The 25,106-nt window shown below is 43.6% G+C and overlaps 1 protein-coding gene across 3 annotated transcripts in view; it reads left to right on the top strand.

Annotated features, from left to right (window-relative positions):
- The window catches only part of tbc1d17 (TBC1 domain family, member 17), a 46,406-nt gene that overhangs the window by 5,406 nt on the left and 15,894 nt on the right, over positions 1–25,106 (top strand). For all 3 annotated transcript variants that reach the window (XM_043679538.2, XM_043679537.2, XM_043679540.2), the window contains exons 2-12: positions 1,068–1,166; positions 1,876–1,950; positions 3,113–3,233; positions 5,231–5,441; positions 5,887–5,998; positions 8,641–8,814; positions 11,377–11,508; positions 15,487–15,590; positions 18,450–18,544; positions 20,726–20,842; positions 24,074–24,174. In XM_043679538.2, coding sequence (XP_043535473.1) covers positions 1,068–1,166; positions 1,876–1,950; positions 3,113–3,233; positions 5,231–5,441; positions 5,887–5,998; positions 8,641–8,814; positions 11,377–11,508; positions 15,487–15,590; positions 18,450–18,544; positions 20,726–20,842; positions 24,074–24,174 — 1,341 coding nt within the window. The remainder of the gene's footprint in view (positions 1–1,067; positions 1,167–1,875; positions 1,951–3,112; positions 3,234–5,230; positions 5,442–5,886; positions 5,999–8,640; positions 8,815–11,376; positions 11,509–15,486; positions 15,591–18,449; positions 18,545–20,725; positions 20,843–24,073; positions 24,175–25,106) is intronic.

Raw genomic sequence — 25,106 nt, 5'->3', positions numbered from 1 at the left:
TCACTCTCATGAAGGTCACTTTATCCAGCGATGGATTGGGATGTAGAGAAGGGGTAACAGGAGAGAGATTTACTTCATAGTTTGTTGTATGTCTTTGTATAGTGTAAAGCTCTGGATTGAGAACCAAGCAACACCTCCATATCGAGCAAATTGGCCTATTACCTTGTCAGTGCTGTGTTGAACCTTTTTGGGAAACATTCCGTTATTACCAGTAATATGAGAACCATAGTACAAAATGGCTGATCTGATACAGTGAGATTGTTTGGTTTGATTATTTAGTTTGGAAAATGTTTGGTTTTAGCCATATACAAAGGGTCTTGTTGGGAACCAGGAACCAATATTTCAGGTTGTTGTTTGTATTTACAGTAGTTGTGTTTTTGCTTTCTTGATGTTATTTCTTGGCACGGGGGCTTATTGGCTTAGATAACTATACAACTCATAGTTAAAAATCACACAACACCAGGTTATAGTCCAACAAGTTTAATTGGAAGCACACTAGCTTTCGGAGCGACGCTCCTTCATCAGGTGATTGACAATCACTTGATGAAGGAGCGTCGCTCCGAAAGCTAGTGTGCTTCCAATTAAACTTGTTGGACTATAACCTGGTGTTGTGTGATTTTTAACTTTGTACACCCCAGTCCAACACCGGCATCTCCGAATCATGTATACAACTCATGGACAGTTCCAGCAACGCAATTCCAATGAGGCTGAGGGGGATTTGGGACCTGTCTCCGGGCCTGGTCCTGAGAGTGGAAGGCATTGACAAATTCACATTCTCAAAGAGTTGAAAGCTGGGATTTGAACTCCTTCTCTGGGTTGTGTTGCAGGATCAATGTTGATTACTGAGAAGTTAGTTTTTGTTGCATGGTGATTGGTAGCTTTTCTTACCTTGCTATATTTATGTAAATTGGCTTGATTACCAGGGATCAATTACTTAATCCAAGGAGATAGAACAGAGTGCTGTGCATTCTTGACTTATAGCACTCCACGTGAGATGTTATGCATACATGTTGCATACCAGATGCCTTGGACGGGCTGTGGCCATGGTTATGACTTTTATCTTGCAGGTCGTCTTTGAGAAAGAGAGTGTGTTTCTGCACACAAGCACAAAACGGAATAATGACCACGATACACTGATCCCCGGGGTGATCCGGATCCTCGAGAAGGTGAGGATCTGTGTTGTATGCATTCTGAACAAAGTGCTGAAAATTCCAGTCGTTGACAGACTTGGCAAAACATTGCAACACGGACAACTTTAAGCAAATAGGAGCTGGAGTAGGCCATTCAGCCCTTCAAATCTGCTCTGTCTTTCTACATATTGGCTGATCATCTGCCACAATTCCACTTTCCTGCACCAACACCATACCACATAACATCACTAGTGTGTAGAAATCTATCGAACTCCGTCTTGAACACATTCAATGACCTGAGCGTCCTCATTCCTCCTGGTTCAATGATTCATGACCCTCTGAGTAAGAGATTCTTCCTCCTCTCATTCCTGAGTAGTTTGCCTCTTATTCTGATACTGTGGCATCTGGATCTAACACCACTACCCCTACTACAGGGAGCCTCCTTTCCATGTCCTGTTGAACCCTATGACAATTCTGTAAGTCTCATTGAGGTTCTCTCTCCTTCTTGACTCTAGAGAATACAGCACTGGTCTCCTCAGCAGTTTGCACTGTTCTGAGGAAAACTGGTGGAGTGTGCGTCCAATTTGGACAGCTTTTTCAAAGGGCTAGGCTGGACTCTTTGGGGTGAAAGGTCTCCTTTCAGGTTGTTACAATTCTGTGTACGGGAATAACGGAGGACCTTATCATTGAAACTGGCGTGAAGGCATTTTAAACTTGTTCTAATAGTTATTTTTTTTTCCCACAGGGTCCTGATACTGTGATGGAGTGGACTCCACTCAGTGAGAGCGGAGAGCACCCTCAATTCCTGTATTCAAAAAAGGTAATTCTCCTGGAACCATGTGGGCAGTCCAAGCCTGTTGAGTTGAATAGAAACACATTAAAAATAGGAGCTATGCCATCCAGCCTGCTTTGCCATTCAAGCTGATCTGATTGTATCCTCGCTTTCCAACATCCTCAATAAACATTGACTCCCCTTTTTTCAAAATAAAAGCATTAAAGGAAGGTAAAGAGAGAAAGAAGTTTGGAGGCAACATGACTCAATGGAATGGTTTCCATTCAGCCCATCATACCCATGCTGGATCTCTGTAAGCGAGTCTCAGCTCGTCCCTCTCCCCTGCCTTTCCTTCGCAACCCTTTGAAATGTTCCTTTTCCGATAATGATCCAATTTCTGTTTGAATGCCTTGGTGAATCTGCCTCCATTAACTCCCCGAATCAGATGAAAACTCTCCGCTGGTTGGGGTTGTACCTAGAACATAGGAACATGTTTGTGGTTGTTGGAGGTCAGTCATCTCAGCTCCACCATATCTCTGCAGCACTCCCTCAGGGTAGTGTCTTAGGCCCAACCATTTTCAGCTGCTTCATCAATGACTTCCCCTCCATCTCAAGGTCAGAAGTGGGGATGTTCGCCAACGATTGCACAACTTACAACTCCAGATATGGAAACAGTCTATGTCCAAATGCAGCAAAACCTGAACAATATCCAGACTTGCGCTGAAAAGTGGCAAATAAATTTCAATCATACGCATGCCAGGCAATGACTATTTCCAGCGAGAGAGAATCTGTTGACCCTTGACATTCAATAGCATTGCCATCTCTGAACCTCCACTGTCAACATTCCCCATTGATGGCAGCGACCTGCATGTGCACTCTTTCAATAGAGGGAGCCTGTTCTGCTGTTACTGTAGAGTTCTGGCTGATTAGGAAATCCTCCTGCTCTTTTGGTCTGCCGGTCATATCAGGAGGGTAGTCAGATTTCTTATGAACATGTTTGCCTGCTTTAGGACACACCTTCCTTTGCCATCACGTCCTGAGGTGCGACTTCAATCCAGAATTTATTACCCAGCAGCAGGGCACTGCCCACTCCATCACAAGATCCTCTTGAAGAGAGTGCAGCTTAGTTCTTATGATCCTGGCTAGGAGCCATGTTAGATGGTTTCATTTACTTGTTCTTGTTCTCGCTCTTTTCCCTGTTCTTTTCCAGGATTCCAGTATGAATGGGGCCAGTCATACTGAGGAGGACATGTTTGACCCAGGTTACGAACCTGATTGGGCTGTTATCAGCACAGTAGGGTCTAGGACACGTCCACTGGAGGATATGCGTGGTGAGAGATGATGTCTGCTTATTATTGTAATGTATTCATTTTGCTTTTTTGTATATATCTTATTCTGGTCAACATAAAGTGTTGACACCAAGCATTAAGTACCACCATCAAGTACAGCAATCTTTGGGTATGGTGTTCCAATGATATATCTGAGCTCCATTTCAAGTACCCAAGGCTATTCTGTCAACTACACATGTACCTTCCTTCTGCATGTATAACCAGTTTGTCTTTCCTGCTTTTTTCCTCCTTCACAAATGTATCCAATTTCCTTTTGAAAATTACCATCAAAACTGCTTCCACCACCCTTTCAGAAAGTTTGTGCCAGATCATTGCACCTTGCTGTGTTTAAAAGTGCCCCATCTCCCCTTTGTTTGTTTTGCCAATTTTCTTCAATCTTCCTCCTCTCACTTCCATTGGGAGAACTGGCATTAATTTCTCCTTGACTAACCAAAGCCCTTCACAATTTGAAGCAACTATATTAAATCTCCCTTAAACTTACAGATAAACCCACAGGATTTTTTTTTATGAGATTAGGGCAAAATGTACCATGGGGAAGTTCTTACCAGAAACAGGAAGTGTAACCTTCTGAGAGCTGTGTTAGAATGGAAACCACATGTGAAAATCCTGTTCTGAGGAAATTATATATATCATTTTTAGTGAGGGCATAGGTTTTTGTCAATTTTACAGGCAGCAGCAAGTTAAGGTGTGATTGCCAGTGCAATCTATTCATTTTAAAGTTTGTGTGTTTTTTTGAAGGTTACTTATACAGATATGGATATCTGATAAATCCTTAAAGTGCAGATCTGTTGGATATTCTGTTTAAAAATGCACCAGCCCCCATTAGATGAAAGAGATTGATAACAATATGTTCTTATTTAATTATCTCCACATGTCAGGTGGAAGTTTCAAAGCGCTCCCTATAATTAACTCCGGTAATTGTAAATAGACCGTGTTGTATGTAGGTGGTAGGGAGAATGTAATTGAATTACACAAACCTGTAAATCTCTCTGCCAGTAGAATTAACCACAGTTCAAATGGCTCCACGCGCACTAGAAAACAGGATTAGGATATTCTGTGAGGCTGTATTCCTATTTTGGTTCTTGCATGTGTGGAGAATACTTGTGATATGCTTGTTGAGACCCAGTAAACTGTATTTTAAATTATGAACATATATTGGATGTGTTCTGTGAAGTAGCTGACATATTCACTAACTCCTCTTTTTAATTCATTCACTGAATGGTGGCGGGGGGGGGGGCCCACAATCTCGGCCAGCATTTTATTCCCCATCCCTAATTGCCCAGAGGGCAGTTAAGAGTCACACAAATTGCTGTGGGTCTGGAATCTCTCATTAGCCAGACTGGGTAAGGACGACATTAAGGAACCAAATGGGTTTTACTGAAAATCGGCAGCAGTTTTGTGGACATCATTAGACTCTTAATTCTAGACTTTTTGTTCTTGAATTCAATAACAAAGTCATTTGCCTTGGCAGGATTTGAACCCGGATCCCCTGGCCATTACCTGGGTCTCAGGATTAATAGTCTGACAATAATACCGCTAGGCCATTGCCTCCCTTAATGCCTACATGGCATTCTGCTTGAAGATACACCCTCTATTGAAAGTGATGTTCTTTTTCTTTCTCTAGAGTTGTAATTAGCACAATTCCACGTACTAAGTTTGGTCCAGTAACCCATCTGCATTAGAGGGCAGTGTTAAAGTCTGAATGGTCGGAGCTGTGAGCCTCCATGGGGCAAATAGCCTTCAAACAGTTCTCACTTGTGACCTTACATAAAAGAAGACCACTTGTGTGATTAGACAGCAGCAACCCATAGAGCTCTGTCTTCAGAGAATGAGGCAACAGTACTGACCAAAGATAAGTTACACATGTGTTGTGCTAGAATTGACTCCATGAGCTGAGTGGTTCCTTGACTGCTGCTTTGTTTTTGTTCAGTGGGTCACTCTTGGTTGAGTGTGGTGTTTTCTTTTTGTTTGCCCTTCAGCTGCCACCCAGTGTTCCACAGCTAACAGCAAGTGGGCATTCTCTCTCAGTCTGTGTGAGCTCAAGTCCATCCGGAAAAACAAGCCTGGCCTGGGTTGGTCGTACCTCATCTTCATCACCAAAGAAGGAGTCTCCTTCCCAGCCCTTCATTTCCACGGTGGCGGTACCAGAGCTTTATTGAAGTGCCTCTGTAAATATGTTGTGCTGGCCACGTGAGTATATAACTCCTCCCTTGCACTGAGAGTGATTGGAGTGCTTGTCCTGGCAGTAAAGTGCAGAAGTCAGCCTAGCAATGAAATAGTTCCATAACATGTATAAGTCACTTCTTATTTATTCTGCCATTTCTTTCTATCCTCAGTGCTGCTACATTCATTCGGTAGCATTGACATCTATTTTGATATTCACTGAATAGAGCAACACTTTGGAATAGGGAGAAAAGAAAATTGATCAGGTTGGCGCTTCAGAGATGCCCACTCTGGTAACAATCAGCTGTTGCTTTTCATGTTATCTGATGGTTACCAATAGTTCCAGCACTGTGCCCAATGATTCTTCATAATTACTGCCAGAATTGGCTGTGAATCTTGGTTTTGATTGTACACAATGCAGGCTTGCTCTCGTTGTTTTTCAATAATATTTATTGGTTCTGTTTTTTGGCAGTTCCAAGAAGGACCCTCGTCTTTATCTGGTCTATTCTCATGACTCTCATGCCTTATCCCAGTCCTTTGACGAGTTGCAGCTATTCGATGAACATTCATCAGACCTAGTGTCAGTGAGTAGCAATATATCTGCTTGGTTGTTTTTTTTTATCTCCCTTGCGGTGGATTAATCAATATGTGTTCAATGAGACCTTTCAGAATAGCGGAGAGAATTCTCAGCACTTGTGGATTGGATCGTCCATAAAATACCATTATTACATAGACATCGTTTCTTCATTAAAAATAAACCATTTTGTTAAATTTATTACTCATCAGCATGTTTTTACGTTGCTGGAAAGGGAAACGTGCTGCCGGATAACTTCACCTTGCAGTCAACAAAATACCAAATTTCAAGCGGTCGCAACAATATGTACCAAAAGGTGCTGATTGTTGGCAAGCTAACTCTGGCTGAGGCATTGCAACAGAAGCAAGATGTTCCCCACGTTCTCAGGGAGCGTGTAACTCCGCAAAAGCACAAGACCTGTGGATATTCACTTCCTAGCCTTGTTCACCCCACAGCCATATCTCTAACCACAGTCAAATCATACCCATTTACAATGATTTGTGCTGTTTAATTTGCTGTCCTTTATTAAGAATGCTCTGTGCATTCAGATATCGTAGCTGTTACTTGTAGAATCCTTTTTATAGAATCCCTACAGTGTGGAAACAGGCCATTTGGCCCAACAAGACCACACCGATCCTCCAGAGTATCCCAACCAGACTCTTCCACCGCACCACCACAACTAACAAATCCTCCCCACCCCCGTAACGCTACATTTCCTATGGCTGACCCACTTAGCCTGCACAGCCCTGGACATTACACGCAATTTAACACAGTCACTCCACCCAGCCTGGACATCTTTGGACTGTGGGAGGAAACTGGAGCACTGATTGGGGTACTCTTCAGAGGATCAGTGTGGACTCAGTGGGTGGAATGGTCTGCTTCTATGCTGTAGGGATTCTATGAAACCATCTACAAGTAGTATCCAAAATGGAAAATCTGTTAAAGAGGCAGATATCTCCATGGGGCTTCTGTTTTACCTGCCTGGTGCTTTTACTCTGTTTGTTAGTTACCTATTCCCCTTCTGCCTGTGCATGGTTTACCCGCAATACTGTCCACAATGTTCTCAGCCTTGTGAATACTCAAGTGACTTCAGCCACAACTCCACATCTGAAGTGTACATTTCTTGTAGCTGTAGATACTTCCTGCACACATGGTCACCCTGGATGCTTAAAGGGTCCCTCTTTTTCAGACAGAGGGATCTTTGGGTCCATGTCCATAGATCCCTCAAAGTTGCCACCCAAGTTGATCGGGTTGTTAAGAAAGCGTATAGTGTGTTGGCTTTCATGAGCAGGGGGATTGAGTTTAAGATCTGCAAGGTTATGCTGCAGCTCTATAGAGCCCTGGTTCGACCACACTTGGAATATTGTGTTCAGTTCTGGTCTCCTCATTATCGGAAGGATGTGGAAGCTTTAGAGAGGGTGCAAAGGAGATTTACCAGGATGCTGCCTGGACTGGAGGGCATGGCTTATGAAGAAAAGTTGAGGGAGCTAGGGTTTTTCTCATTGGAGCAAAGAAGAGTGGGAGGTGACTTGATAGAGGTGTACAGGATGATGTGAGGCTTAGATAGAGTGAATAGCCAGAGGCTTTTTCCCAGGACCGAAATGTCTATCATGAGGGAGCATAATTTTAAGGTGATTGGAGGAAGGTTTAGGGGAGATGTCAGAGGGAGGTTCTTTACACAGAGAGTGGCTGCATGGAATGCACTGCCAGCAGTGGTGGTAGAGTCAGACATTAGGGACAATAAAGTGACTCTTGGATAGGCACATGGATGATAGTAAAATTAAGGGTATGTAGATTAGTTGGTCTTAGAGTGGGATAACAGGTCGGTACAACATCAAAGGCCGAAGGGCATGTACTGTGCTGTACTGTTCTGTGTCTGTCACTTGACTAAACTGCCTCACCATGACTCACTGAAATTATTCTGTCTCCTTTTAACTTCCTCTAGTTTAAAGTTTTTCGAATGTAGCCCGGAAACTTTATTTTATTCCATTTGCTTTAATCAGTTCTAATCTAAACATTGAGAATAGACTGGATGCTCACATGGGCTTACTTAACCCAAGACACCCACTTGTCCCTTTGCTAGCTGCTGGTCCTAATTGATGAGCTTACCTTTTCCCTGTGCTGTCAGTCTTGAATATTTTCAAACGTCAGCCATGCCATGAAGCTTTCCAACTCCTGATCTGCTAAATATAGAGAGAGAAAAATGGAAAGAATATCTCCCTTCCCCTCTTACCATTCTTCACTAACCCTCAAACTCTCTCGCTTCATACTAGTGTGGCCTTCATCACTCTTCTAGCTGGCAGTTACATAAAAAAGAAAGTTAAAACAATTTCTTAACTGGCTGATCGTACCTTCTCTGGAGCAGAGGCCTTGATTTGCTTGTTTAACCAAAGACATAAAACAGTAACTTGAAGTGCAGTGCTAAATTGCAGGCAAGCGAACCTATATCTTATAGAAGATCAGCACTTAAGTTTTAAAGCTCTTATCTCTCTCTCTCACCAATTCATAGTCTTGCCACTCTACACCAGAGAGTCCAGTTGCAAAGAACTGCCCCAGGCATAATGGGCTGAATAGCCTTCTCCACTGCCTTATCGGTCCATGTGAAATGTGTGTTACTGAGTGTAGCTCTGTTTTTTCTTGCTCCTTCCCCAGCGCTTTATACAGGACCCTTATGCTGCCACTTTTGGCAGTTTCTCCAAGGTGACCAACTTCCTGCGTGGAGCCCTGCGACCCCAGGATGTGTCCCGTCACCGTCCACTGCGCGAGATGGCGAGCGGCCTCGATTTGGACCAGCAAGACGAGCCAGGCTTTGAGGTCATCACTTGTGTAAGTGTCCAACCTCTGCACTGATGGTGCGTTACGTGTTGCTGGATGTACGATGGATGGACAAAATACCTCTATCGGCTCACTCTTCATGCTAAAGAGTGAACACGCAACTTCTTTTTTGTTTGTATCCTTCATAAACGTAGTATTTGCTGATATAATCTGTGATGGCCCACTGAATTTGTTAATGTTTGAAAGCTGTGTTAGCTGAAGTAAGTGCAGTCTTTATAGTGTTGCACAGATTCCCCAACACTTCCATCCATTAAAAGGCCCAACGTGGGACATTCACTGAATGCACAGTGTTTAGGACCATTTGCAACTCTTCCGATACTGCAGTAGTGTGTCCCTATGAAGGAAGTATGGCATCCAGGCAAGAGCTCCCATGTGATGCATATATTATCTGCCACTTAAGTGTCAAGCAATGGCCAATCTCCAAGAGAGAATCAGGGCCTGCCATCGACCAGAAACTGAAATGGACGAACCGTGTGAGTGCTGTGGCTGTAAGAGCAGGTCAGAGGCTAGAAACCCGACAGCATGAAACTCACATCCTGTCTCTCCAATTTCTGTTCACCATCTACAAGACACTGGTAAAGAATGTGATGGAATACTCCCCAGTTAGCTGCTCCAACAACAGTCTTAAGCTCAACAGCATCCAAGACAAAGCAGCCCGATTTAATTGGTACCTTTATCCACCACCTTCAACATTCACTCACTTCACCTCAAATGCACGTGACAGCAGTGTGTACCACCTACAAGTCACGAAGCTTCTCTTGATAGTACTTTCCCAACCCCTGACTTCTGTAACCTAAAAAGGAACAAGAGCAGCAGGTGACTGGGAGCACTACCTCCTGCAGGCTCCCCTCCAAGTGACTCAGCATCGTGATTTGAAGCTACATTACTGTTCTTTCAGTGTCGCTGGGTCAAAATTCTGGAACTCCCACTGTACAAACATTGTGGGTGTCCCTGTACCAAAAGGATTGCTGCAGTTCAAGAAGGTAAATTACCAAAACTTTTTCTATCCCTAACTGCCTTGGGCAACAAATGTTGGCCTGGCCAGTGTTGCCCACGTCCCATGAACAATTTTTTTAAGAAGTATAACCAGACTCAGTAATTCCTACCATGGATTACTGAATGGATATCCACTGATGTTACTGCAGGGCCCTCACAACACTTTCACAATGACTTCCACCCAATTGCTTCAGCAGTTGACATTCACCAGGGAAAGCAGCAGAGACTGTACCTGCTCTCTGTGTAACCATTCTCCCCTCTGACTGCTCAGTCATTGGAGACAGTGAGTAATTATAGGTCATCAAACTAGGGAAAGTCCCATGCTAAAGCTGTTGTCATGAGTTGTTAGTTAATTATGAGGCTGTGACAGTTGACTGGAGTGTGAAGACTAGGCCTACGTTTCTGCTCTTGTTTAGTATCTAGTGGTGATTGGTTTGGTTCCACGAACTTCAGCTTTGTTCGGAATACATGCCTAAATGTTAACCCATTTTCATTACCTTGTGTGTATTTTTGCAGCAATTCAAATCATATTTGGACTTAGTGTATTTCAAGGAGGAGCAGCCTCTCAATGTTTTGACGATCATGTGAATGTGACACCACTGGAAGACTGTTCTGGTCTCCCATTTTATAAAGATTTATATAAAAGAATATAGAGAAGGTACAATGGGATTTATAAGCATGGTACCAGAGGTTTTGAGAGTTCGGTTTATTGTCAGGTGTACAGGAGTACAGTGAAACGTTTACACTGTGGCTCCTCACAATGCCATCTTAGGTACAAATCTTAGATACAAAATAGAGAAATAAAGAAAAGAGAGTTACATTTACCTTACAGTGATTCAGGTATACATTAGAAAATAAAGTTAAAAGGATAAACATTCCAGTCAGATAAACAATAGATTACAGATAAACATTACAATGCAATGGATTAACACAGTGAGCTTCCCCACGTGGTCTGACTGGGCTAGCAAGCCACTGACTGCCCACACTAATCCCCAATCCAACAACCGCTCCGCTCGGGCCCTCAGCCAATCCACTCCGTGCCTCCACTCTGTTCCACGGGCTTCCAGAAAAACCGACCAGGTGCAGTGTGCCCTTTTTTTTAATGGCAGAGGAGTGTGAGAGGTTGTCCAATAGACAGCTTTAAATTGTGATGAGGTTTGATAGAGCAGATATGGAGAAAGATGTTTCCATTTATGGGGAATGCCAAAGTCAGACATAAATCAAAAGGAAAGTTTGACTTTTTGCTGCCGAGTGGTGAGAATATGGTATATGCAACTACTAAGAGAAGTTAAACATTGACTAATTTTAGATGACAGATAAGAGAGAAGGTATTAAAAGATTATGTCAGTGGAATGAGAAGCAAACTGGGAGGAAGCTCATGCAGAACATAAACACTGGGATTACCTAGTTGGTCTGCATGACCCCTTTCTGTGTAGTAAATCCTGATATGGTACAGGAAGGGAAGAAGCAGAAATGTCCCAACTGCACCCTTTATTTTGTTGTAAAGAGAGCTTTCCCTCACTCATCCCATTTTAATATCTTTCTGACCTTTTGCAGCAAGCTGATCTAGGGCTACGACCAACTGTACAGAGGCAGGAGACTCTAACAGCTGAGGAGTGGGAGAAACATCTGGACCCAGAAGGAAGAGTTCAGGAGGTGGAAGAATTGAAGAAGATGATTTTCAAAGGAGTAGGTGAATTCATTCATTAGTTTATGTTTTCATATCCTCCTGGGGAATGAAGTCAAGGTAGAAATTCAGATGATCCAATAGCTTGCCAACATAAATCACGGCAAAACAGGAATTTAGTGGAGTTTCTAAAATCATTTTGAAGTTAGCAACTTTCAGTTAAGAGGAGCAGACTGGATAATGAGGGGAAGAGGGACTAGTTTTCTCATTTGGTGACTAGGTGCTAACCTAAGTAGAAGACTTATTCCCTGAAGAGGTGGGAGATGGTAAGAGAGCAACTCAAAAAAGCTGAGTGTTGTGTTTGAACCACAATCACCTTCAAATGGCTTCATAAAACTCTGAGAATGGTAGCCACCTGTTCTGACTCTTTATGGGGACAGTGCAGAGGGAACTTCACTCTATATCTAACCCCGTGCTTTATCTATCCTGGTTGATAGATCTAGAGAGTTTTTTTTTTAAAAAGATCAGAGGTGGCCCAGAACTGGGGCTTCTGGTTGCTGGGTGAATGTAGGTCCAGCACGGGGTCTTGGCATCAATGGCCCGTTGGGGAGGTGGGCCCAGCGATGAAGAGATGGCCCCTGAAGAGTGGTGACATTGACGTTGGCGGGTCTGGCGGAGCAGCTGTGGATGCATGCTGGAATGAAGAGGGACTCTTTCAGCTTTGAATATTTTAAGAATAAAAAGTTAAATGGTGCCAGATTGTGGTGACAGTCAAACCTTTTCACTGTATTTAACTGTTGTTCATTGTACAGTACAAGTGAACATAAATCATCATTCATTTATTCACCTTTACTCTCTGTTTTGAGAGTAGAGGAACCTGTATCTCATCCATTACTGTACCTCTCCTAGTTAATGGGGACGGTGCTGAGGGAACTTTACTTTCAATTTGAGCAGAGGAAGTTTTGCTTGGGATCTAATCCTGTATTGTACGTACCCTGGGATTGTTTGATGCTAATAATATGCCAGAAAGTTTTCTGCTTTACCCTGTCAACACTCCTGTTCATTGAGCTTAAAAAGTCAGGGTAGTAGATGGACTGCAAATCAGAAATATGCTCAAACTAAAATCAGCTTTGTGGCCAGGGGAGTTGTATTGGCTTCCTAGCAGCATGCATTCCTCTGAACCAGCCAGTCACTGGTTTAAGATGCATTTCTGGACTTAAGCAAATATTTTCTTAAACTCCCTTACACTGAGACTATTCAGCATAACTCCTCATACATAAAGAATGTCTTCACCTATCTTCGCCACAAACACCATCCACCCCACATTCTTCTGTCAAATGGCTTAAATCTCAACCATCACTGCCAGAACAAATTGTCTAGTTATCTATCTCAGTGCTGTTGATATGTTGATTGTCATGTTTCAACAGTCACACCACTGAAAAGTGCTTTGTTGGCTGAGGTATTCTGGGACATATTGATGTTGTGAAATGTACTATATTTGTATAAATAGTACAGATATAGTAGATATAACACAATCTACATAGTGTACTATAATCATATTGTGTGTCCCCCCTCCCCCCATAACCACGGGTGGTACGTTCCAAAACCTACTGCGGGATGCCCGAAACCGCGGATAGTAGCGAATCCTATCATTTGAATGGGAAACTTACCTCCCCGGTAGCCTCCTGGAATGTTCCATGTAATATTTTCAGGCCTAACTGAAACTGCAGAAACCAAATCCGCAGGCATGGGGATTTTACTGTAATTGCAGTTTCTTACTTTCCTTACCTTATTTTGAAATCTTCTGCTGGTGCTTTATTTTTTGCCCCCCCCCCCTCCCAATCTAAGACGACGTCACACAGTGCTGCTTAATCCTATACAGGTTAGTTTTTGAAGTATCCAATGTCTTTAAGTATAACCTTTCACTTTCTGCCGCTGTCATTTAAAAATGTTAATCACAAAATAAGTCCATGTTTAATTCAGCACAGCAGGAGGCCCTTTGTGCCCCCCACCCTGGGCGAACTATATGATTGAACCCAATCCTTGCTCCTCCTCCATTGTCTTGTGTTTTTCGCCCCTTTAAGTATTTATTCCCATTTGAAGGTATGTATAGAGGAACCTCGATTATCCGAACAACACGGGCGGGGAGTATTTTGTTCGGATAACACAGTTTAGCCAAGCATCGGGACCTGGCCAACACCTTCCCCCTCACTTCCCTCCAAGGCCCCAAGGGATCCTTCCAAATCCGTCAAAAATTCACCTGCACCTCCACACACACCATTTACCGCATCCGCTGCACCCGATGTGGCCTCCTATACATTGGGGAGACAGGTCGCCTACTTGCGGAATGTTTCAGAGAACACCTCTGGGACACCCGCACCAACCAACCCAACCGCCCTGTGGCTGAACACTTTAACTCCCCCTCCCACTCCGCCAAGGGTATGCAGATCCTTGGCCTCCTCCATCGCCAAACCATGGCAACACGACGCCTGGAGGAAGAGCGCCTCATCTTCTGCCTAGGAACCCTCCAACCACAAGGGATGAATGCAGATTTCTCCAGCTTTCTCATTTCCCCTCCCCCCCACCTTTTCTCAGTCTCAACCCTCAGACTCAGCACCGCCTTCTTGACCTGCAATCTTCTTCCCGACCTCTCCGCCCCCACCCCCTCTCCGGCCTATCACCCTCACCTTAACCTCCTTCCACCTATCGTATTCCCAATCCCCCTCCCCCAAGTCCTTCCTCCCTACCTTTTATCTTGGCCTGTTTGGCACACCCTCCACATTCCTGAAGAAGGGCTTATGCCCGAAATGTTGATTCTCCTGTTCCTTTGATGCTGCCTGACCTGCTGCGCTTTTCCAGCAACACATTTTTAAGCTCTGATGTCCAGCATCTGCAGTCCTCACTTTCTCCTAATTGGAGATGGGCAATAAATGTTGCCTGTCCAATGATGCCTTTGCCATGTGAATTAATAAGAAAAAAGATTCTAGTTACAGGTAAACTACTGTACTTAACTCTCAGTTAAAACTCTGATCCCCTTACAAAATCTACATTCCTGATGAAGAGCTTATGCCTGAAACATCGATTCTCCTGCTCCTCGGATGCTGCCTGACCTGCTGTGCTTTTCCAGCCCCACACTTTTTGACTCTGATCTCCAGGATCTGCAGTCCTCACTTTCTCCTACATACGCATACAGACAGATGGGGTGGATGGATAAACTGGGAAGCAATGGTCTCTGTCCCTGTCATTCACTGAAATGATCCTTCTGGCTTGCCCTACTTGCAGTTCCTCGATCTTCCTTTTTCCAGGAGGGGCAGAACCATTATAAAATTTCTGACTGGTTAAAAACAACAGCCTACAGCAAGTGGTGAGGACAAATAAACTGGCTTTTTTTTGTGGGCTGTCGGTGTTTTAATGTACAGACAAGGACAGCACCTCTTCTGAAGGTTGGCAGGCTTCTAGCTAACTCATTCACTCCCACAAACTGTTCAGATACCTGGGAGCGAATCATACAGCTGTTTGCAGGCAGAGGGTCTTTGTCATTGATGGATGGAGTAATGAGCAATTGTCAATCAGCTACTTGTTGTCATGCTGATCTGCATTTTATACACCCTCACTGGTGCCAGTTTGTCTGCAACTAAAGCTCCCCCACTAGTTGAACAACCATCCGTGTAAACAGTACTGACTGTAAGTACTGCTTTTAAAAGGTGGAGTAATCCCTTCTGCAATCCTTAGGTTTTAAAATCATTTTCTCCTTTCAGTTTACAATCTGAAGTACCAAAAAATTTAAAAAACAAAGATCATTACACATTCCAGATCATCATAACTCTGCAATTAAAAACATGCCTCTCCATCCCCTCTGAAGAGAAACATTCTTTTAATTGCAGAGTTGTTGTTATAACCTGGAATAATTTTTGACAATTACTTTAAATGTGTCTCTACTTAACTGACCTTTCTATCAATAGAATTGATTTGTCCCCATTTGATGTATCAGAATCCCTCCTAAAATGTGGCCACTTTATTAATTGTTCCTTTAATCTCAGGGACTGTGCCACAGCATCCGTCGGGAAGTCTGGAAATTCCTTTTGGGATACTACTCCTGGGGCAGTACGGCTGAGGAACGCAAAACTGTGGTAAAGCAAAAAACGTAAGGAGCTATTCCACTGTGATCTGTGTTGAAAGTGGACTGCTTAGGACTGAAGAGAGAAGGCAGTGTGCCTGTTATCACGGGTAGTGGTGTGGTGGTTATGTTCTTGTGCAACTCAGCATTATAGAAAAATCACGCTTAAAGTGTTGGCGATGTAATCATGTTACAGCTAATACTCATTTTAAAAGTTCACACTTTAGAAGCGATGTCCCGTTTGTCAATCACGTTACAGCGAATTCACATTAACAAAACATGCGTTATAGCAGAATGACCCATATGAGTGAACAAGCATTCAACTGTTAACCAGGTACAGAGATCTATCCTTCTAGATGCAAAAACAGAAATTGCTGGAAAAGCTCAGCAGGTTTGGCAGCATTGGTGGAGACAAATCAGAATTAACTTTTCAGGTGGAGTGACCCTTCCTCAGAACTGATGGTAGCTAGGAAACTGTCAGTTTATATTCAGAAGGTAGGGGGGTGTAAGGAGTAAACGATAGGTGAGGATAGAGCCCAAACAGAGAGAAGAACAGTTGAACAGACAAACAACGATCAGGCAAGGAGGGTGAATAGCTGTAAGTGGGGACTGTTAGTGGCTAACAATGGGAGGTGCGTAATAGCAGACTGTGATAACAAAGCCTGGTGTGTGGGGGTCATGGAAGAGCTCAAACCCGAAAGTTGTTGAAATTCATATTGAATCCAGAAGGCTGTAGAGTTCTCCAAGTGGAAAATGAGATGCTTATCCTTCTAGATGCTCCAATTAACGAAGGTAACACAGGAAACATTTTCAAGAGTAAGCATTTCGGTCCCTCACACCTGCTCTTCTATCCAGTCGATCATGGCTAACCTTCTATCTCAACACCATATCCCTTGGTATCTTTTCAATATATATTGTCTGGGGTAGCAAATTCCAAAGATTCACTGTCTTCTGAGTGAAGAAATTCCTCCTTTATCACTGCTAAATGCTGTATTCCTTTTTCTGAAACTGCCCACTGATTCTAGATGCACTCCCTTCCCATCTCCCTCCACCCTGAAACCAAGGGAGATGTCCTTCCTGCATCTACCCTGATGAGCCCTGTGAGAATTGTGTGTGTTTCAATGAAATCATCTCTCAGAATATCGGCCCATTCACCTCAGTCTATCCTCCTCGGGCAGTTAAATGGTGGGATGATTGAAGTGAATCTTTGGAATTTGCTACCCCAGACAATATATATTGAAAAGATACCAAGGGATATGGTGTTGAGATAGAAGGTTAGCCATGATCAACTGGATAGAAGAGCAGGTGTGAGGGACCGAAATGCTTACTCTTGAAAATGTTTCCTGTGTTACCTTCGTTAATTGGAGCATCTAGAAGGATAAGCATCTCATTTTCCACTTGGAGAACTCTACAGCCTTCTGGATTCAATATGAATTTCAACAACTTTAGGGTTTGAGCTCTTCCATGACCCCCACACACCAGGCTTTGTTATCACAGTCTGCTATTACGCACCTCCCATTCAGAATAAAGTTTGATTTGATTCCATATTTAGGGCAGCACGGTGGCTCAGTGGTTAGCACTGCTGTCTCACAGCGCCAGGGACCCAGGTTCAATTCCAGCCTTGGGCGACTGCCTGTGTGGAGTTTGCACATTCTCCCCATGTTTGCGTGGGATTCCTCCAGGTGCTCTGGTTTCCTCCCACAGTCCAAAGATATGCAGGCCAGGTGAATTGGCCATTATAAATTGCCCATAGTGTTAGGTGCACTAGTCAGAAGGAAATGGGTCTGGGTGGGTTACTTTTCGGAGGGTCGGTGTGGACTTGTCAGGCTGAATGGCCTGTTTCCACACTGTAGGGAATCTAATCTTACCTAATCTTATAAGATGAAAGTTTACTGCAGTTCTGACTGTGAAGATCCCAAGTGTAAAATAGGACAAACCAGTCAGATTCTGACCTGGCCTGAATCCACAGCATTAAGCCCCTAATTTGGAACAAGTTGACACCAATTTTCTGGTTTTGCAACAACAACAATTTGCACTTAACACAGTGAAGCTCTCCAAGGTCCTTCACAGGAGTATTATCCATTAAAATCTGGCACTGAGCTAAACAGTGACTAAAAATGTAAACAAAGCGCATCTTGAAGGAGAAGAGAGAACCTGAAAGGCTTAGGGTGGGAGGTTTCGGGTCTGAAACTATCAGGTATGTGAAAATTGGGGATGTACAAAAGGCTGGGGGAGCCTGGAAATATCAGTGGGTTGAAGAACATGGGGACGTTACAAAGAAAGGTCATGGAGAGATTTGGAAAGTGGGGATATAATGTTTACAGTCAGTGCTGGCTGATGGGGTACTGATTGCCTACTGTTCTCACTATTGAGTTATTTACCTCTAAGTGAGCTAACTGATCTGCGAATCCTTGTTATGGAATACAGTCAGTTCTGAAAAAAATGGCACAGTCGTGTGCTCATACGATCTCGCATTGTAAGAAAATTACACAATAGCTGTGCCATTTAAACTAATGGGACCCGAATCGCATTATAGCCAATACAGGTCAGGAAAGTTCCCTTTCTGCAAATAACAGTCTAAATTCCTCAATCACGTTAAAGCCAATTAGCATTGGAGACACTCGTTATAGCAGAACCAACTGTACTCTAACAGATCTAATCTGCATTATTCTGACCTAGGAATGCAGGCACTAGCTGTATTGATTACTGATTGCTTTCACTTACGAATAATCTGGTCATTTGTTTGTAGTTTTTTTCCTTGCTTGTCCCATTCTGGCCTGGTTAACTGGGCTGCACCTGCAAGGATCAAACTCCAGGTGGCTTTTCTGTTCCCTTCCCCACGTTCTTCTGTATTTCTCTGCTAACCCGTATGGGTCTTTTCATCAGGGATGAGTATTTCCGGATGAAACTGCAGTGGAAGTCGGTGACTGAAGATCAGGAACGGCGAAATTCCCAACTGCGAGCGTACAAGAGTCTAATTGGTGAGTTTAATGGGGAGGTGAATTAACTTTTAGATCAGTCTGCAGCTGTCAGAGATCTACTTCAGAATATCTCAATTGGTGAGTCACCACACAGAAATTCCCGTCAAGGCTTACCTCGGAGTAGTGGCAGCCAGGGGAAGTACTGCACAGCTACAGGCACCAAGGCACAAAGCCTCAGCAAAAAGCCCATGACACTTGACAACGTCACAACAGGAATTTAAAAGTAAAATTATTTGTTTCATATAGTGTGGGTGGCATTAGCTGGGCCAGCATTTATTGCCAGTCCCAACTGCCCTTCAGAAGGTAGTGGTAAGCTGTTGCAGGCCATATGTGTCGGAACACCGACTGTGCTGTTAGAGAGAGAGAGAGAGTGTTCCAGGATGTTAACCCAGCTGCAGTGAAGGAATAGCGATATTATTCTAAGTCAGGATGTACGGGGCTTGGAGGGGAACTTGCAAATGATGATCTTTCCATGTATGTGCTGCCCTTGTCCTTCCTATGGCAGAGGTCACAGGTTTGAAAGGTATTCTTGACTTGCTGCACCACATCTTGTGAAGGTCTACAGTGTGTGCTGATAATGGGAACACTGAATATTTAAGGAGGTGTATGTGATTCCAGTCCAGTTGACTGCTTTGTCTTGGATGGTGCTGAGCTTCATGAGAGTTGGAATTATGCTCATGTAGGAACATGGGGAGTACTCCATCGCACTCCTAAGCTGTGCCTTGTAGATGGGATTGAGTAAATTAAGCTTCAGCCTCGCTGTTCTTGGAGATGTTCTTGTAGGACAGAGGCTTAAATGCATATTTTATAGACTGGTTCAAAACCATGAGGAATTCAAGCAGAGTAGGTGGAAGCTGTTCTGAGTGCTAGAGAACCAGAGAAGACTGATGTTAGGCAATTTACTCAACAACAAATGACTCAAACACAATATGAGGACAATGTTTTTCATGAGGTGAATGTGTAATATGTGGTACACACTATTTAAGTTGATGGTGGAGGCAAATTCAATCTTTCAAAAGAAATACAACCAGAATGGAAAAGGGCCAAGGAAGGGACTAGATTGCTCATGCAGAGTGTTGGTATTAGCTCAATGGGTTGAATGGCTTCCTTAAACTTCCTGTGATTCTGCAAAATATAGTTTGAAATGACTTAATTGAATGTGCAAGAAAACCAACGATTGGAAATACAGCTGCTGAACTCTGCGGCAATTCATTTATTCTCCCCTGATATTAGTGAGTAGGGGATATCACTGACAAGGCTGTAATGGTTACAATTATTGACAAGGTGGTAATGACTAGCTGAAATTCTCATCTTACTGCTATTCCGATGAGAGATATGACACAACTATGAGTCTGACACCCAACATAATCCACAATGGTGAATGTACACATCGTGTTTGACTCCTATTCAGTGCTATAAGTATTCGGTGTGCAACCTGACTGTGAACAGTACAAAACCCTTAAAGCAGCCCATAGTCGTCAGCCATTGGATTGAGCATCTGTACACTGTGCTTGTTGGATGCTTTAAATGGAGTTCGTGGTTCTCAAGCCCTGTGGCCTGTAAGCCTCAAACATAAAGCAAGCTTCCTCATGTACCAGGTCCACTCAGTCTAACTGGAGCACGTGGAGGTGGAGGTCAGAGGTCTGCTTATGATGACGTGAGTCAGAATTCCTCAATTGCCTGTGTATATGCACCAGGCCAGTTATAGAATCCCATCCTGGTTGAGGTCCAGAACTCCACTCGGTCTGGAAGTCCAGGGTGTGGGCGTTCTGGTCTGCACTTTGTTAGAGACAAAAAAACGTTTCAGATGCTGGAATCCAAAGTAGACAAGCAGGAGGCTGGAAGAACACAGCCAGCCAGGCAGCATCAGGAGGTGGAGAAGTCAACTTTTTGGGTATAACCCTTCTTCAGGACTAGAGGTGGGATTAAGGGTAGCTGCATCTATCACTACCTCACCACTCTGCCTCTCTCCCCACAAAAACCCTCACCTCCTCCTCTTTATGTGCAGCTCCCCTTACACCCACCCCCAGTCAGATGAAGGGTTATACCCAAAATCTTGACTTCTCCACCTCCTGATGTTGCCTGGCTAGCTGTGTTCCTCCAGCCTCCTGCCTGTCTATTCAGGTCTGCATGATAAAATAATTTTTCACATCGATTGCTGAACTGACTTGTCATCCACAGAACGAGATGTCAGCAGGACTGATCGCAACAACAAGTTCTATGAGGGGAATGACAACCCAGGCCTGGTGTTGCTGAATGACGTATTGATGACTTACTGCATGTATAACTTCGATCTGGGTAAGTTCCCACTTCCACACTCTTCTCAAACACACGCATGTTGCTGACTGGGCACATCCAGTGACTCCAAATAACTATAACTTGCATTTATATCGTGTCTTTAACATTATAAAGAGCACTAAGCTATTTCACAGATGGCCACTGAGCATTGTACACTCTTACCCTGAGTTGAACAAAAGCTTAGACTAAGTGGTAACTCTTAAGAATTGGGCAAATACAAAGAATTTTAAATTTGGGGCATTCGAGGCTCAGGAACAAATATAGTTTATAAAAGAGACTTGGTTTAATCTAAAATACTGGCAACAATGTTTCTGATAAGTTTGAATTTACAGAAAGTCAATGTTGGTTGACCAACCAGTATTGGCATGTATTATCCACTTTCATCTTGGAATTATTTTGAAAACAGTAAGAAGAGTCTGCGTGTTGCAGTCTGTCTTTCCAGACTTCTTCATTGATAAGTGAGCTGTGTTAACACCATTCTTCCCTTAATTGTCCTCCTCCATGTCCCAGCATACCTAATAATGGCTTCCCTTCACCCTTCCCACACTGTTACCCTATCCTTGCTTATTCACATCCCTCACCTACTGTCCAGCATCAATTACTTCATAAAAGCTATATGCTTTTATCTGGGTGATGCTGCGGTTCAGTCTCTAGTCCTACAACTGTCCATGTACTCCGTCCCTGCCTCTTGGCCCAGCATGGGGTCCCCTCACCGCAGCGTGCTGATCATTGGGCCCTGTGTGTCTTCCATGTGGATTCAAAGTGATTCAAGGCCCAACAGGAATTAGAGACTAGGTGCCAGTGTGGCCTGGATCGAAAGGACTGTTATTCTGAAATTGTAATTTCTCTATTTATCTCATTTATTTCTATGAACTGTAATGCTGGACCTTTTATTTCTTTATTTTCTTTTTTTATGCTAAGAACCTGTACTGACGAATGTGTACCTAGGTATTTTGAAACTAAGATGGCGACTGTAAAGCTAATTCAATTGAACTCATCACGTGAATAATCTTGAATTTCTTCCAACATTCTGCAAGTTCAAAGTCACCCTGTTCAGCTTCTATAAAACACTGCAACATCCTCCCTGCTTGTTTCTTGCTCGGACTGAATCCAATGATCTAATCCCATGATGAGCTGTTTGACCCTGAACTCGGGTTCAACTCTGCCTCCCTCATTAACCTTGAAATACCTTCCGACTCAGACTGCCTTGTGCTAGGGTCCAGGTATCAGGCTAGTCAATCTGATTTCTGCTAATCATTAAAATAAAGCAAAGAATTGCAGATGCTGGAAGTGGGTAGCAACAGCAGAAATCGCTGGAGAAGCTCTGCAGGTCTGGAAGCATCTGTGCAGAGAGCAGTTAACATTTTGAGTTCAGTGACATTGATTATTGCCTTCCTTTGTTGTAAAACATTTAACGGGTAGAAAGCGCCATATTAATGCAAGTTGTTGTATAAGCGGACATGATTATCATGATGGGCACACGATTACCCAGGCAGTATTGTGATGAACAAGTTTTTTTTCGTGTTGCTGACTGAGGAATAGTGTGAATAAATCCAGTCAAGAGCTGTGGGCTAAAGTATAACATATTGTCCATATGGGTTATGATTAGAATAATTCACTGCATCTCGAGCCCTTTCAACCCATTGCACTTCTGCTAGCTCTCTTTACTGCCATCTCTTCCTGCACTTTACCCATATTCTGGCAAATTTCTTCATTTCAAGTATTCACCCTTTGAAAGGTATTGGGGCAGATACTCCAATGGCCAGACAGTCGTTACTCCAGGATAGGTAGGAGTTGCACATGGGGACTCAGCAGAATCCCATTGTAGCACACTCTGAAAGCAATATCTGGGAAATTTTGAATTTTCCTCTGAATGCCTCTATGCCTGGAAGTCTTCAAAAGTCTATTAAAAATTAGAGACTGTGGGTGGTTCTGACAAAATTAAGTACAATAGTTAGGACAAAGTTAGACTGTATTAATACATAGTATATTCCAGAGTAACTATAAAACTGATCTTGCAGTTAAGTCATTCAACCCACCTCCCCTCTTCTAGTATACCCCCACAAGAGGGCAGTACGGTGGCTCAGTGGTTAGCACTGCTGCTTCACAGCACCAGGTTCGATTCCAGCTTCGGGTGACTGTCTGTGTGGAGTTTGCACATTCTCCCCGTGTCTGCATGGGTTTCCTCCGGGTGCTCCGGTTTCCTCCCACAATCCAAAGATGTGCAGGGTAGGTGAATTGGCCATGCTAAATTGTTCATAGTGCTAGGTGCATTAGTCAGCGGGAAATGGGACTGGGTGAGTTATTCTTTGGAGCGTCGGTGTGGACTGGTTGGGCTGAAGGGCCTGTTTCCACACTGTAGGGAATCTAATCTAAAAAAGACCCTGCCATAACATCCTGCCAACACAGGTCATCTTTGCACCCAAAGCACTCCCCCACCAAACCTGACATTCAACCTCCCACAGCCAACTGAACCCAGTTTTCTCTCGCCCCTCCTGACCTGACCACCTTGTATTCTGGCACTCTACTTAGCTGGTATCCCACCTGTCTGGCATCCTATCATTTAGCACCTTACTCCTCTCCAGCTGGTACCCTGCCTACCTGATATTGTATCCCCTATCCAACTGGCAACCTAACTTCCTAGCACCATAACATCATACTTGGATAATGAGCCTTTGTTAGGCGCTGTCAAATGTCGCTATCCGCACCTTTTACATTTCAGAGTAGAGGGTACAGTGGCTGACTGCTGTAACAAGGCGAGGTTAACCTTCGCCACAAAAGAACTGTCAAAAGGCAAATACGTCCACACTCTGGCTGGAGATACAAGCAGCCTCTCATCTAAGAAGTACAGAGCGCCCTCCTCTTCTGTAAATAGAAAGATTGGAGTGGCATCTGTGTGATATTGCTGCTCCCTAGGAATTTGAGCCCATTAAATCCGCTTTCGGCATCCTTTCATATTGCTGCAACCTGCTGCTTAAAAAGATACACTTGTCTCCTCTTAACTTAAATCCTTGTCCATTTGATTATTGACTGTTATCAGTGGAAACAGTTTCTCTATCTATTCTATCAAAGCCCTTGAATAATTTAAATGTCCTCTTAACCTTCCCAGTTGAAAGTACAGCTCCATCTTCCTCAGTGTTCAGGTTCCTCAGCTCTGATACCATTCTGAAACTTCCTTCAATCCTCTCTGCAAGCTGAGCATTTACAATAGTTGTCGTTATGTTTTTGCAGGCTATGTTCAGGGAATGAGTGACCTCCTCTCTCCGATACTGTACGTTACACAGAATGAAGTCGATTCCTTCTGGTGTTTCACTGGTTTCATGGAGCGAGTGGTGAGTGCTCCCAGTGCCGTGGATAGTCTGCTTCACCGAGTACAGAAGAAAACAGCACCTTTCACATCCTCAGGTCTTCCCACGTTGCTGGTAAAGCAATGAGATGCAGCACTGCGGAAACAATAGCCTGGTGATCTAATCTCTGGACAGTTAATCCAGAGAGCTGGGTAACAATCTGGGGTCCCAGGTTTCAATCACACCACAGCAGATGGTGGAATTTGAATTCAGTTTAAAAAAAATTTGAGTCTCATAGAGTCATAGAGATGCACACCGCGGAAACAGACCCTTCGGTCCAACTCGTCCATGCCGACCAGATATCCCAACCCAATCTCGTCCCACTTGCCAGCACCCGGCCCATATCCCTCCAAACCCTTCCTATTCATATACCCATCCAAATGCCTCTTAAATGTTGCAATTGTACCAGCCTCCACCACTTCCTCTGGCAGCTCATTCCATACACGTACCACCCTCTGCATGAAAAAGTTGCCTCTTAGGTCTCTTTTATACCTTTCCCCTCTCACCCTAAACCTCTGTCCTCTAGTTCTGGACTCCCCCACCCCAGGGAAAAGACTTTGTCTATTTACCCTATCCATGCCCCTCCCAATTTTATAAATCTCTATAAGGTCACCACTCAGCCTCCTCATGATGATCATGAATCCATTGTTATAAAATCCCATTTCGATCACTAATGTCCTTTTAGGGAGGGAAAGTGCCATTTTCACCTGGTCTGGTTGAATCTTAACTGCCCTCTGAGTCATTAGGGATGGGCAGTAAATGCTGGAGGAGCACAGCAGTTCAGGCAGCATCCAACGAGCCACTGATCCAGAATCTGGATGATAGTAGTCAGTAATATTTTTAGGATGTTCTATTCCACTATTCTTAGGTGCAGAATTAACAACTGTATCTCTCTTATTTAACTCTAACATAATAAA

Source organism: Chiloscyllium plagiosum, unplaced genomic scaffold (assembly GCF_037043375.1).
Source record: "Chiloscyllium plagiosum isolate Xiang-an unplaced genomic scaffold, Cpla_swu_hap1 HiC_scaffold_33, whole genome shotgun sequence".
Taxonomy (NCBI): domain Eukaryota; kingdom Metazoa; phylum Chordata; class Chondrichthyes; order Orectolobiformes; family Hemiscylliidae; genus Chiloscyllium; species Chiloscyllium plagiosum.
The sequence above is the reverse complement of the archived record's forward strand: the minus strand, read 5'-3'. Positions and strand labels throughout refer to the sequence as shown.